Source organism: Equus quagga, chromosome 15, assembly GCF_021613505.1.
Source record: "Equus quagga isolate Etosha38 chromosome 15, UCLA_HA_Equagga_1.0, whole genome shotgun sequence".
Classification (NCBI taxonomy): domain Eukaryota; kingdom Metazoa; phylum Chordata; class Mammalia; order Perissodactyla; family Equidae; genus Equus; species Equus quagga.
Genome location: NC_060281.1, coordinates 19,945,509 through 19,960,914, shown reverse-complemented (window position 1 = coordinate 19,960,914; position 15,406 = coordinate 19,945,509). Strand labels below are relative to the sequence as shown.

Sequence of the window (15,406 nt, the reverse complement as noted above, 5' to 3'; positions counted from 1 at the left end):
AGTGGGGGAGAGTTACCTTTTTTACCTTTGTGGCCGAATTAACTTTGTGCCCTTGGCCCCGGAACAGAAGGAGAGGCTGCTTTCCTGCCAGGCTCCCTTGGGTCCGAGGCAGCGGGAAAGCAGGGGTTCCTGGCTTGCATCCTCCAAGAGGAGAGCTGCCGATTTCTTGGTCTCCATGACAACACTGGCTCCTCCTCCTCCTTGCTACATCTTTTACTACCTCCTCTTCCTTCCCTCCCCCTTAGATGTTTGTGCCTCTAAGGTTCCTTTTTTGATACTTTCCTATACTCATTCTATCCCCATTCCCCAAGTGGCCATGCCATTTACACCAATGGCTTCAAGGTCCTGTGACTACTGGAAATGCATCTCCATCCCGTTCTGAATTTCAAACTCATTTTTCTAGTTTGCTTCCTGGGCATCTCTACCTGAATATGTCTCATGGGTACTTCAAACTGATGTCCCACACACATTTGGGATTCCTCATCTCTTCAACCAAACTTCTCTACTCAAACATAAACCCGTTCTAGTTTTACCAGGTTTGAGTGCCCCACAGTTCACCCACTTGACCAAACCAGAGACCTGAGATTCTTTCTCTCTGCCTTACTTCCTACATCTAATTACTCTACTGTACTACGTCTGTATCTCTGTTGTGTGTCTCAGATGCATTCCCTCATTCCCGTTAGCACAGCTTTAGCTTAGTTCACACTCTCAGTGTTTTTCTGCTGGCCTATAATATAAAAATAATTCCCTAACTGGTTTCATGCCTCTAACTGCACTCCCTTCTTCATCTGTTTTCCCCTGTAAGTAAAGTGGCCCTCCTCAGCTGTACATCAGCTCATGGCACACCCTTGCTTAAGATTCCTCAGTGGTCCCCTGTTATGGACAGGATGAAGTTCAGACTTTGTGACACAGTGGACGAGGCCCTTCAGCATCTGACCTGCCCAACTGCCTCCCTCCTACACCCCTGCGGCTGAGCTGCAGCCACGCCAGATCACTTCCCTCTACACTTTTTCAATCTCTGTGTCTTTGTACCTGCAGTTCCTTCTGCTTGGAATGTCTTTTTCTTCTGTATTCGTTTAACTGAATTCCACTCATCCTTTAAGTTTACTCAAATGCCATCCCTGTGAGCCCTTCCTGGCTCTCTTGGAAGTGAAGCATTTATTCTTTGGTTCCCTTTTGCCTCTTCACACCTTGATTATGCTGTCACATTGCTGTAATTATTTGTTTATATGATGCCTCCCCAAGCATCCTGCGAGCCCCCTAGGTTAGCGCAGTTCGTGATACACAATAAGTGCCTAGGAAATTTTAATTGATAATGAATATTACATGTGCCTAGTGGTTTGACCTGTGTAGGATGTTTTTACTTCCGTTACGTTTCCTCCTGCTGACACCCCTGAGCTGTAGACACTTTGATCCTCGTTTGACAGGTGAGGAAGGTGAGTCATAGAAGAGAGTGGAGTCACAACAATGACAGGTCATTTGCCGACAGCTCTGCACAAAATTACTGGCAAAGCTGGGGACAAACTCCAGCTTTTCTCCTCCTTGTGTAGTCAGGCCCAGATTTAGATACGGGATTCTCCTTTTTAGTCAGACAGTGGCCTGGTCTTTTAGCTGTTCCATTAATTTCACTAGTTATGTGTGTGTGTGTGTGAGACCCACAATGACAGGACAGGCACCCATCACATCACTGATTCTCAGACTTGGAAGTTAGGTTGTCTCTTAGTTTACAAATGAGAAAATTCTGTACCTGAGAAGTTCACAACTTACCATTAGTGGCAGAACCCACATCTCCTGACTTTTAGGCATGTGTTATCTTTCTTACTACGTGTGGGGCGATCATTGTGTCTATCGGACAGAGTTTTACTGTTGAGTCTCAAGGGTTAGATTTGTTGAGCCATTAGGCCGGTTAACTCTTGGGAAGAAGCTATCCCTAGAGCGGAAGGGATGTCGTTTCTGCCAACGTTCTCTGTGAAAGGTTCATGAAAGGGATGACACCCAGAAGAGGAAGAATTAAATGATGATGTTCTTTCGTTGGTTACTCCACCTTTCCAGACTGTGTTACTTCTTTCCCGATTGAGCTTCATAGATTTTTGAGCATGTGCCATTTTGAAATAAGACAAAGGCATTTAATTAGGCTGATGGATAAGAATTCCATATTGCAAGGAGAGGTGTTCACTTGTCGGAAGGGTTGTGGTGTCATGATGTAAAGAGAGGATAAAGCATGTTGGGCCTTGAGAAGGCAGCCTCCCCAATGACCTGGAGAGAGATGTGGAACTCCTATGCCTAGTGTCACCGTTCCTTCGACTGGCCTCTGCCTCTCTGTTTATGTACATGTATGTGTGTAACAGAGATCATATAAATTTATAACTATATACATGTGTATGTGGAAAAGCCAATACTTTATACAGTTCGTGTGGATGAAACAAAAGATTTCACCAAACTGTCTTTACTGATTAAATAATTCAACATGAAGTCAGCCGACAAAAATCCTTAAAACTGTACACTTGCTTTTGAAAAAGAAAAAGTTTTAATTTCACTGACCTGAAGGTTTTTTTGAATATTAAAAAAAAAAATGTGTTGAACTGGTGTCTCGATTGTGTTCTTTAGTTGAGGTAGGGGGTGACAATGAACTCTGAAAAGTGAGCGCCAACCCACTTCCTTTGGTTTGAAAAGAATGCACCTTTCTAATCTGCTGTGCCTTGAAAAAAAGGGTAAAACTTGCTGTCTTCTAACTCCATTTAACACTACTTTAGATTCCCTTTTATATGACAATAACTTGATCCTACTCAAAGTACTTGGCACCTTTGGTGACAGAGTGGAATGTAGGAACACTTTAGCGGATCTGATTGTGAGTAAACTCCAGTAGTTTTGGAATGAAGAGGTCGGGTTTTCAGTTCCTTCTTCAGAGTGCATAGGAGATAAGAACACCGGGATTAACACAATAGACTCCCTTTATTACACACGGCTGAATAAAGCAATTATCTGTCTATCAGGACCACAGTAAATTGTGCAACAGCATTAAGGAAGGGTGGATGGAGAGGTGGGTCAAGGCTATTCCATCAGAAAAGGGTGCTGGTCTATGAGGGAATCCTTTGAGTTTAACTTGTAAACTGTTTTTTTTTTTTGTTTATATTGTGTTACCCTTGCAGCTTAGAGAGAAATGATCTTTTTTTTTTTTTTGAAATATATTGGTGACGGTGTTTTTCAGTTCCTTACCCATCTGAACTTTATTAGGGGGGTTATTTCAAAGACATCTCCTGTTTAGTCATGTTTAAACAATCTGTTTAAGCCCTGTTGTGTAGATATAAACACAATAGTCCTTTAATGTAGTAAAACAGACTTTTGACAGCCACAGCACATAACAGACATCCATCCATTATTGCTTAAGCTGCTGTTCCTTCCATGCCTGACCTGAGAGGCTAACCACAGAGCTCAGCTGACAGCATTCGCTGCTTAGAAGACACTGACATGCGCCGTATTAATGTCTAGCAAGCAGAGAATTGCAGAGCGGCAGACAATTGGAGAGGCCTTAGACTAGATTAAAACTAAGTACCTTAAATCTGTTTTAATGGCTGTGTTTACATCTCCTTCTTCTTCATTCCTTTAAAAAAGTAAGCAGGTTTTGCAAGCGTTAAGAAAACCACCTCCTCTTGCCAGCTGGAGTAGGTCCAGTTCAAGCAAGAAATTTCCCCCCTTTTTTTTCCTGTCTTTTTCTTTTTTCTTCCTCTGTGATCTTCACTGCCATTCAGCACAGCAAGACCAGGCTGCAGGAGCTGGCTGCCTTTTCCCCTGGTTATTACTTTTTAACATTTTCTTCCTGCTGCAGAAATGGGAAAATTGAAAATGAGGCTCTGCTGCTGGAGCGCGCATGTCAGAAGAGGAGCCCTTTGCACTTTTCAATTACTTCTAGGTAGTTTTTTTTCTTTGCTTAAAACACACACATGGTGACATAACATGTGCACAAAACGATAATAATGAAAGAGAAACTGAGAAGATGGCAAGTGAAGGACATTCAGCCAGGATCCAGGAATTGCGTGACAATCTGTAGGCTAGTTGTCACTGGGCTCTTTGAAGAATAATGCCATCCATGTTTAGCTGGATTATTGGCAAATAAACAGTGATGCTTTTTGTTCAACTATGGAAACTACCATTTCCACTGCTTAAAATGTTACCATTAAAAAAAATCTTTACATCTCTCAGTGGGGTCTCTATAACTGCTAATAATCCCAAATTGTGGTGTGTGTGAATATATGATGGTAAAAGAAGGCAAAGGAAGTGTTTTCAGAACTAAAACACTCAAGTTTTGCTAAGTTTTGCGAGTAAAGTATAGGCATAGAGAAAGAGATCTTTTGTTCATTTCCCAGAAGCTGAAGGGAGAGATGCAGAGTCTCATGGCCCAGGATGGTCGTGGATGTTGGGTTGTAATTAGTAGGAGAAGAAGATGTGTTGTGATAAAACAGAGTGCGAATGACTGGGTATAATGCAGTAAACTCTGTGAATTAGGTTTCCCTGCTTTTTCTTATTCTGTTCTTTCCAGGTCTCTCTTCCTCAACTTTTTTTCCCCCCTTTTTTCCTTGTATGGCAGCCTGGTATGTGAAAAAGAGGACTGAGGCAGGTCAGGGGACTGGCTTCCAGTGACACTGCCTACTTCCGTGATTTTAAACAAGTCACGGTGTTTTTCAGGGCATCGGTTACTTCCCTCAAATGAAAAAGAGGGTCTGGTGAAATCCGTATTCTCTTCCAGCTCTGAAAAATTCTAATTCATATAATTTTACTTTGAGTGAGAATGGAGGGCAGGAAGCGTCCCTTGGAAACAGCAGGCAGACAAAGTCAAGGATAGCAGGATTGGACCTACAAGGACAGCGCCAGCGAATTTGGAGGTACAGGGGCAGAGCAGATTAGCGATGTCAGGACGTGGAAGGGGGCTGCAGTGAACACAGCCAGGTTCTGTTTACTCTTTGTTCGCCTGCCTGCAAAAAGCATTACATCTCCTCTCGTGTATTTCCATTATGCTTTCATCTGGCCTTTCTTTAAATTTTTTTTAATCCTTTTTTTTTCTTCTTACCTCCCATGTGTTCCTTTTCCTTTAGATGTCTCAGGTTTTTTGAGTCCATTATTTCAAGGAAAAGGATTATACTCTAAGCATATGTTTATTAGCAGTTACTCCCGATGTGTGACCCATACGAGCACAGCCTGACGGCCCCGTCCTTTCTTCTGAATACTTTATTCCCTGATTGTCACGACTGGCCACAGCCTAAAATCTAAAAGTCATAAAGGAACTTGTATTTATATATGTGCAAAATAATATTTCACAATTCTTTCATTTCTATATTAGTTGGAAGATCTTGACTTCTTTAACATTTAGAAGCCTGCATTTTGAAAGAGGCTGTCCTTGAGTGATCTCTGTCATATGACTAATTGTATTTAAAAAATGACTACATATGAGTTTGGGAGAGTGAACTTTTTACTCACTGATCGAAACCGGAGCCTTTTATTATTAAAAGAAAGCAAAATCAGCTTTTAACATTTTTTTTTTCTATGAACTGGAGTTCCTAGAATATTTCTATGGAGTCTATGGCTTAACTATGTAATTATGTCTCTTGAGTAGATTATGTTTTTCTTCCCATAATTATGTTTTTACCCAAGAGACTGGAAGGCTTCAGACCTCTCTTGGGTGAAATTGTTCTTCCTTTCTTCCTCCTTGATAAACTGAATTCTGCGTGCCTGACTCTGTTTAAGGGCTGAAAGGGGGCCCTGGAAGATATGTGGTAGTGATTATGATTTTTTTTCCTTTAGAAATTGGTTTATATATTAAGAAGGGCCCTTAGAGAGAAGCTGTGTTAGTTCATTTTTGAAATGCCATCAGAGAAGAATCTCCTGGAAGGAGGTTTGTTTATGATCTGTGGTCCTCTGTCTGAAGCCACACACTAACACTGCTCTCGGGCTGTCTCCTCTCCCGGGCTGTCCTGGGTGAGCTCTGGGGCCTGCGCACACGTCATGCTGCACGGCTGTGAATTTCCAGTGGCTCAGAGGGGCTAGAGGCCTTAAACATGAAGACAGCTTCTTAGTCCATTTCATTATTCTAGTCCAGAAATAGTTTTTGACCTGAACCAGACAGCACACTCTTAGGAAAAAAGATGACTCAGCAGCCTTTCCCAGCAAAGATTATAGGCTCATCAGTTTTACTGTGGGAAATGTTTCCCAATAACCAGCCTTTTTTTTTTTTTTTCCTCCCTCCTCTCTGTCTTTTACTGGACAAAAGGAGAGAGAATTCTAAATTTATCGGTGTTTGTATTTATTAATTCCACAAACATGTGTTGTGTGCTTTCTCTGTACCTAGGCTGCAAATTAGGTGCTAGACATGAGACATGACACCCATCCTTAAGGAGTTCACAGTCAAGTCCAGGAGAATCTAAGATAATAGGGTTTGAAATTTTGTATACATATTTTACATCAATTCGTAGTCAGTTAATGCTTACTGAATGCCTACTACACTTAAGTATAACCACATGTGGTGGACAAAAAACACTTGTAGCTGCTCTCAGCTTGCTGAGATAGAAACCAGAAGGATCACCGAGGCCCTAGAGACAGAAAAGACCAGAACAATCTGATGACCAAGTTGAGATTGGGAAGGGATTTGGCCAAACGGAGATGATGGGGAGAGGGTATTCCAGGTGGGGGAGACGGTTTAGGCAAAGGCGCAGGGGTTCCTTGAGGAACTGTGGCGGGTCCACTGTGAGTAGAGCACAGGCTTGGAGCAGTACAGTTGGAGCCATCGGAAGTGAGAGTGACAGAGTACACTGAGAACGTATTTTCTGGGGCTTCTGTTTAATTCAATAGACGGTATAAGACAGTTGAGTGGTTTTGACTAGGTGAGTAACATTAATGTCAGGATTTAGGGACTGAACGGACTTTAGAAATTATGGAAACTAAGCCTTCATTTCTGGTAGGCCCAGAAAGTTCCATTCCATCCCTTCCTCTGGTCATCCAACTGTGCGGTGGCCTTTCCAACACGCCAGGCTGCTCCTTTGGGGTATTAGTCCCCACTGGGAGGTTGGGAGTGGTTCTGTGGGAATGCAAAGCAGAAGCCCATCCTTGTAGAAACTATGGGAATGGGCTTGACTGGATGATGGGTCCTAGGAAAGAGAGGTGGCAAAGATATACCTATACTGGATTTTGAGCCTGGGAGACTAGAAAATGGAGTTATTAATAGAAATAAGGAAATTGGAGGAGAAGCTGGTTGGGATTGTTTGTGTTGGTTGGGGGAGGGGGTGTGCCAGCGAGAGGCGAAGGCCTAACTAAACATTACAAGCGCTACAAGAATATAGGTCTTTGATTTTTAGACTTTCACAAACCACCAGTGAAATGTAGTCGTCCTAATGTAAACAGAGAAGAGTTTCATTTTTCTCAATAGTATTTCCGTTTTCACACGTATGTAGGAATGCAGAAAATCAAGGTTTTTAATCCAGAGCCTCAGTTATAAAGTATTTGGAGCCAAACTTTGCATGGCTTCCCTCAGAACTCACTTGAGTCTGTGTAATCTTCCCTGGTATATTGCTCTTGCTGGAAACCATCTGAACTGAGCTCTCTGAGAATGTACTAAGGCCCATCCTTAGTAGTGGAATTCCAAGTAATTTCATTTGGAATTGAATTATGTCTTTAAAGTTAGTCGGCCCGTTCCCTAACCCCTCCCTACAGACCGTCCTTCGTGTACCACCATCAGGGTAGAGAGGTTAGAACTGAAGGCATCGTTTTTTTCTCCCCCAGAACTGCTGTGGACCAGCAGCCCTGTTGCTGTATAACCAGTTTATTCTGAAAGTTGGTAGTTCCGACGCAAGCCCCTACCTCTTTTCTTTTTCACAACAAGGATCATTGTCACAGCATTCTTAAATAGTCCTACCCTGTGGCTTGAGCCCTGGAGTATTGGACCAGATCTCATTCTGTCACACACTTGCTGACAGCAGAATTGGCTAATGTCTCCCCGGTCACCCTTCTCCTCCAGGGAAGACTGAGGGCACCGCAGAGGAGGCGCTCGGGCCTCCAGAGTATCGTTTTATTGCCAGGGGATAAAAAGATCTGTCTTAAAAGGGCAGATTCCCATATATATTGCACAATTTAAAAGAATTAGTGTGTGATTGTAGAACTAGAGGTATCAAGTGATTTGAAGAATAGTGTGCCTCTGTTTAGATTAGTATCACATACATGTTTCGCACCGTCTTGTCTCACAAGATATTTATTGTCGTGTTTCTGTCAGTTGTCCTCCAGCCAGCTTCCCTCCTTCCTTCCTTCTCTGCTTATCACCATCCCGCTTCTCCTCCGAGGACCCAATGATCTCTCAGTAAGGGTTTCCTCTTTCCTTCTAGTCGACATCAGTGGCTCTCCTATTCTTCCTATAGCACTTAATTTTTTAAAGAAGTTTTTTAATATGAAAAATTTCAAGCATACATTAAAAGAGATTATATTTAATAGAACCCCATCAGCTTATTTTATGATTAATAACATTTTGCCATTTTTGCCTCATGTTATTTTGCTAAAATATTTTCAAGCAAATACCAGACATCATGACGCCTAATCCCTAAATATGTCAGTGAGCCCTTCTAAAAAATAAAGGCCTATTCTTACATAATCACGAAAAGCACCACTTCCTTAATATTTTGAAGTAGTCCATATTTATGATTCCTCCATTGCTCCCCAAACCACAGCATTTTAGTGACTGCCCTCGCCACAGTCTTTGTCAGTTATGTTTAATTGCTTGCCTTTCTTTCCTACTAGGCTGTGGACTGCTTGAGGCAAGGGCATTATGTTATGGTGTACGTTTTGTCTGCTCGCCTCCTTATAATGCCTGTTGAGACTTGCATGTGGTAAATGCCCAGCACACACTAGCTGGACTAACTGACCTGAATATGGACGTAGGACTGATTCCTGATTGACGCTCTAGTGCAGATCTGCCTCTTAAGTTAATTTTATTTAAAGATTGTGTGTTCATAATACCCAAGATACAAGGAGATATGTAGTAAAAGAAGTCAGTGTTTAAAACCGATTTAAAATGCAATGGTAAAAAGATGAGCTGCCAGACATCATTTGCTAATGGTCAGCAAAATGACCCTGCTGTGCCACGTTGGGCTGGACTGGCCGTGACACGGTGCCCTCTTTGTAAAAGGTGCCTTGTTTTCGAAAGGTGCGCTCTTCTGTAGGTGTCTTGGGGCATTCTTGGGGAGGAGCGCTCTAACTGGAGCAGTGCATCGTGTTGCGAATATAGCGCATGGAGTGTGAGCTTCTGGCCAGGGGCCCAATACCTCTCCAGAGTTGTTAGGTGGTTCTCAATCAACTTTTATAAAAGTGGGCGAGATGAGTCATGTCACAGAGGCAAGTTTATTGTCACGGGCCACATACCACAGTCTCAGAGTCTTCACGTACCCGTTTCAGATGCATGATTTTTTAAGCAGAAGTTCTAATGTCAGTATGACCAACTTTCATTGTGGGTTCGTTGCCCTTGGACCAAAAGAGCTGGGTCGGGGAGAATGGGACAGTTAGCTGGACTCTTGCTTAGTGACTTAACAGTTCCTCATACGTCTTTGCTCTGAGGATGTGTGAATGCTGTGACCTTTTAATCATGCTTTATTCTTGTGCCCCTGAATTTATTGCAACAAAAGTCATATTCAGCCAAACACATTCAACTTTCTAAAAGAAATTTGTTATGAAAACTACTGTTTTCTTCCCGTTTTAAATTCACTTCTGACCATGATCTCCCCTGAATGACTGCTGCTGTACTGTTATAATCTAGAATAAGCTGGTTGGCAATGAGAGGGGAAAGAGCCCTGGACCAGCAATCAGAAAACCTGGGTCCTAGTCCTGCCACTGACTGTGTGACTTTGGGCAAGTCGCTTCCCCTCTCGCAGACTCATGGTCCTCATCCATAAAAGAAGGACATTGCTCTAAAATTTAGAGTCTAAATGATTTCTGTTGTCCTTCTCAGCTCTTTGATTCTCAATGACTTGCAACAATGCTTAAGGACTGTAGTGAGAGCAAGTGGGGCTTTTTCAGAAAGCAAGAAAGCAAGCTTCCACTTAATTTCCCTGTGCTTCAGGGAAATTTCTTAGGAAGCACCAGTAAAGGCTGGTGTCTAAAGAAAGGCTTTGCCCACTGGATTCGGATTCACTAGACTGCCAGATAAGAAGAGAAGAGTTTTTTGGGTATAGTGTTGTGATATGATATTTTGGGCCAGAAAGTTTTCACTCAACCAAGACAGTTATCTAAAAGAGGAGAATATTCATTCATCCATTTATCACACACATATTTATTGAGCACCTACTATATGGCAGGCACTGAACTAGGTTGTGGGAAAACAGCTGTAAATGAGACAGAACACTCATTCTCATGGGACTCACCGTTTTGCAGGGGAGATAAATAAATACACAAGATAATTACAGACTGTGGTAACAGCCGTAAAGGAATTAACAGATGGTGTGCTTGAGAAGGAGGGAGCCTACCCTGGGTGTAGTGGGCAGGCAGGACCTCTACCTCCTCGTAGGAGGTGGTGTTCGCCCTGAGGTCTAAGGGATGAGAAGGAGCAGGCTATACAAAGAATCGGGGGGGAGCATTTCAGGAAGATGGAAAGGTCCTGGGATGGGAAATGAAAAGGAGGCGATGTCCGAAGCCCAGAGAGAGATGATGGCGTCCTGGACTAGGGTTGTGCCGATGGAAGTGAGAGAACTGAATGGATCTGAGATAGACTTTCAAGATGGAAATGACAAGACTCAGGAATGGATTGAATGTGGAGAGTGGGAGATAAGGGGAAATCAAGGAAAATGTCCAGGTTTTTGGCTTAAGCGATTTGGTGGCTGGTGCCGTATAAGGAGATGGGTGGACTCTTAGGGAGGAGTAGAGTTCTTTGGAGAGAAGAATCAGGAATTCTGTCTTAAATATATGTGTTTAAGATACCTTTGAGACATCCCAGGGGAGAGTCAGGTGGGCAGTGGGACCACAAACCTGGAACTCAGGACAGAGGTCAGGGCTCGGCCAGGGATGGGAGGGACTGAGTGGAGGGGACCGTGACATCATCATGGGCAGTGGTTCTCTAGCTCGGCTGCACATTGGTTCACGTGGTGAGCTTTCAAACAAATAACTTTCCCCAGAACCCACTCCCAGAGAATCCAGTTTAATTGAGCCAGTGTGGGGCCTGGACATCCATACTTTTCTAAAGCTCCTTAGGGGATTTTCTTTCCTTTTTTTTGGATGAGGATTATTGGCCCTGAGCCAACATCTATTGCCAATATTCCTCTTTTTGCTTGAGGAAGATTGTCACTGATCTAACATCTGTGCCAATCTTCCTCTATTTCGTATGTGAGACACCACCACAGCATGGCTTGATAAGCAGTGTGTAGATCTGCCATCTGGGATCTGAACTCGTGAACCCTGGGCTGCTGAAGTGGAGTACACGAACTTAACCACTGTGCCACTGGGCCAGCCCCTGCTTGGAGGATTTTCTTATCAAGCTAGGGTGGAAGAGCCACTGCTCAGGGGAGAAAGTGCAGTTACAGAAGAGGATCCAGGACCGAGCTTGTCTATATTCTTAAACACAAGAGTCTTCCATTCTTTATTCCTTCCTCCTGTTTGGAATATCTTTGGCCCCGTGGACGAGGTTTACTTCTCCCTGTGCCATGGTAGAGTACCCTGTCCTTGATTTAAGTCATTGCACCCTGTCTTTTGTGTTCTTGACTTCTGAAGGGATTGCCTGGGTGCTGAGGATTTAAGTACATCTTCTTTCTGCCCATCTTTCAAGTGTTACCCTGATGTGGTTTAGCGGTAGCGGGTATTTGTCACGATTGAAAGACAGAGAACCTCTTCAGCGTTTGCTCTTCCTTGCACAGTAAGAATTTTGTTGTGGTTGTGGTGGTGGCTGTGAAGGGGAAGACGTCGACAAGGAAAAACGCTTGTGTGTTTTGTATACATGCAGCGTCAGATAGATGGTCCCTGAATGGCTCCAGGGTGTCTGTGGGTACTTGGTAGCTCATCTTTGAAGATCATTTCCAAAAGGTCATCGAGGCTTTTAAAATTTCACCTGCTCTTAAATTTTTCACACTTATCAGTGCTACTCCATGTCCTTTATTCCTGCCTACAACCTCCTAGTACTCCCCTGAACCTCTGGGCTAAGAGAAAATTAGTGTGCTCACACATCCGTACACTGAGCTTACATCTCATACAGTCTCCATGAAAACCTAATGAAAGGGCTGTAGAAAACACAGGCAAAGCTTATTAAATTTTCCTGTGACCCATGGCCCACATAAAGTCCCAGTGTTTAAAGGAACCATGCAAGATCATGTAGCCTCCCCTTAACCCTCAGGGAATCTGCCATTCCAAAAATATGGCCTATTAAAAAAAATAACTTCCAGGGACAATTCCATAAGCTTTCTTGTTAATGTTTACAGCTGTGTCAACACCATACCAATACTTTTTCTTTTGGTATGTGTTTGAGGAACAGAATCCATGGATCTAACTGTGACAAGTACCATATAATTCCCTGATGGTGAGACTAGTTAGACACAGCAAGATGTGTTGATGCAAGTTTGTTTAGGGTAACGGGTGAGCTATTAACTTCGTAATTGAATCCTTGCTGCTGCTTCTGCTTGCACTGAAAACCAGCCTTGGCACCTCCCAGGGCTTACTTCTGAGGTGTCTCACTCTGTCGATCTGGCTATTTTCAGTGTTCCATTGCAGCTGGGAGAGGAAGGGAAGAGAAAGCTAGCATGGCAGCCTTGGTGATGCCACATGATGAGTGCAATGCTTAGGCAGGTGGGACTAGATCTGTATCCCAGACCAGGCCGAGCTAGGCGGTATCCAAGTACCGCGGGCTAGTTGTTTGACCTCTGCTGGCCCTTGTCACTTCATCTGTGAACACCTTACTTGCCAGGGTCTATGAGCTGTTTTGGGTAATCTCTACAGGTCCTTTAGAGTTCTAAAGTCTATTTCTAATCTGGATAAAAAGTTGATGGGAAGACAGCCATCAACAAACGATGAGTTTCCCTAATCATTTTTCTCCTAGTCTTGGTGCCTCTGTTACAGCAGATGCCCAAACTTACACAGGCAGGAAATAGGGTGGTGGGTGCATTTCAGTTAATGGGCCTGGTTGGAACATGTTTGGCTGTGGAGACAGCTACACTCATATTACCAAGCCTTGGCTTCCTGTCTGTTTTCTTTGGGCTGGGTAGGCAATGAAAAAGGAGACAGGAAAATACATTTTGGGGGAAATAAAATAAGGAATTTGTCTTATGAAGACAGCTTATAGTTGGGAAATTCTAATGTTCAACTTAACCCTATCCTGATTTTCCTCTTCTCCTGTGCTAAGTGGAAGGTGAGGTGTTCTGGCCACTCCCAGGATATACCGTCCCATTCTTAAGGCTCTTCATCCTCCTTCAAGATTTTTTTCTTTTGTGGATGTAGTCTTAATTTCCTTAATTTTTTTCAAAGGGCAAATTCTTGTTTCAGTCATCATCTTAATGGCTTTTCTTTGAATCAGCTTGAGTTACTTAAGATTTTACTAAAATGTTGGGGCCATCTACCGAGGCTTCACTGGTACAGAGTATGGCAGAAAGAATCCACAGTATATTTCTGTTTATGTATTAGGCGTCATTGTACTAGCTCACTATTGCACCACTCTACAGATTTATACTTACCCAGTGTCGCACCAAGATTCAGATGTTTTTCTCTTATACTTGCACCAGGACAATGCTCTACTCTTTGCTAAGAATGATTTGATGGTTTTTAAAAAGTCTTAGTACCTTGGTTATATTTTAATTTACGTATTTCTTTAATATCTAGAATTTCCTTGGATTTGGACTTGAATAAACTAGAAGAGAGACAACATTTTTGTTTTTTGTTTTTTTAAATAATGGATTCTCACATTCGCATGGTAACCCAAAGGGTATTTTTCAGTTTCTTTTACAAAACCACAGTACTAGATTTAAAATAAAAAAAGCATTCCCTCTGATTTAGCAGAGTTTATTATATGCTCTCAGGCTTTGGCATATCACAAAATATGTAGATTCCTCTTGAGAATTTGAGTTTCCTTGCTTGTATTTTTGTTTTTTCTTCTTAAAGGGGTTCTAGGTTTGAGTTTTCCTTTTTCCAGAAAAGGGTCTCAGTAGGGTATAGTTGTAACATAAAAAAGAAAAAAGTCACTACGGTCATGATGGAAATTTCCCTTTGACAGATGTGTTTGTGTCTGTTTCTGCCCCAGCTTTGGGACAATATGTGACGCCTGCATGGACTCTCTTTCAGGGGAGGTTTCTCCTTCATGAAACAAGCAAACACAGCCCAGCACACATTCACCTCTCCCATCCTCACCGAGAGGCTGGAGGAGGCACCCAGAGAGTTCCTCTTGAGCTCCAGCATCCGGCCTCCTTGCAGATGCTTGACTCCGAGTCGCCCTCTGGGACCCTCAGCTCTCCACTTATAGGACAGAACTAGGATGCTTGCCACCAGATGATGCTTATGAAGCAGTTTGAAATAGAAGGCATGATATGGACGCTTCATGATAAATACCAGTATTGATAATTCCTTGGCTTAAACCCCCAGTATGTATGTTCACATATCTATTTAGCATGGTCAATTGTTCAGCTAATTAATATGCTTTTATTTTATGATTTGCTGTTTCCAGGGCACAGACAGAAGCTTGATGACTCTAAACCTAGTTTGTTCTCTGACCGCCTCAGTGATTTAGGGCGCATTCCTCATCCCAGTATGAGAGTAGGTGTCCCGCCTCAGAACCCACGGCCCTCCCTGAACTCTGCACCAAGTCCTTTTAATCCACAAGGACAGAGTCAGATTACAGGTAAGACAGACTCATAGGTTTCACTTGCACAGACTCTGGCAGGCTGGGGGTGAGGGGCTACCAGATGAGATGTGTTCACTTCAAAACTCCTGCAGCTGTGAAACGGCTTATTATTAAAGAATCAAGACTTGAAGAAGCTGACCTTTTTTTTAATAAAAAACAAATTCCAATATTCGATAACTTTGGGGTAAAATTTGGGGAAGTTTCTACTGATGCTGTGCTCTGGAGCAATGTCAGTCTGCACACTGATGGAATGGTGATGACTCTGCTCTCTGGGAGAATGTCTGTTGTAAGTTTCTGTATTGTGTCCAGGTGGGGCAGGGGATAACCTCGCACCCTCACTATTAGAAAATTAGTGGTTACCCTCTCAGATTTGGGCTTAAATTTCTTACATATATAACTGTTTCATTAAGTTTGCTTGAAAATTACCCAGGGCTGACAGGAAGTCTTGATTGGTGGTTATAAGGCAAGGTCAACAAGCGGCTCATCGGGCAGACAGAATTCACTTCTGATTCACATTTAGCTCCAGTTCCTCATGCAATATTTCTCTTTATATATTCTAGTGAGCTGCTTACT

At 42.8% G+C, this 15,406-nt stretch overlaps 1 protein-coding gene across 6 annotated transcripts in view; it reads left to right on the top strand.

Annotated features, from left to right (window-relative positions):
• Positions 1-15,406, top strand: part of RUNX2 (RUNX family transcription factor 2) — a 226,177-nt gene that overhangs the window by 52,951 nt on the left and 157,820 nt on the right. For 4 of the 6 annotated variants that reach the window (XM_046639744.1, XM_046639741.1, XM_046639743.1 and 1 more), the window contains exon 4: positions 14,657-14,830. The exons of the other annotated variants lie outside the window; for them this stretch is intronic. In XM_046639744.1, the coding sequence (XP_046495700.1) occupies positions 14,657-14,830 (174 nt within the window). The remainder of the gene's footprint in view (positions 1-14,656; positions 14,831-15,406) is intronic. 6 annotated transcript variants of the gene reach the window in all.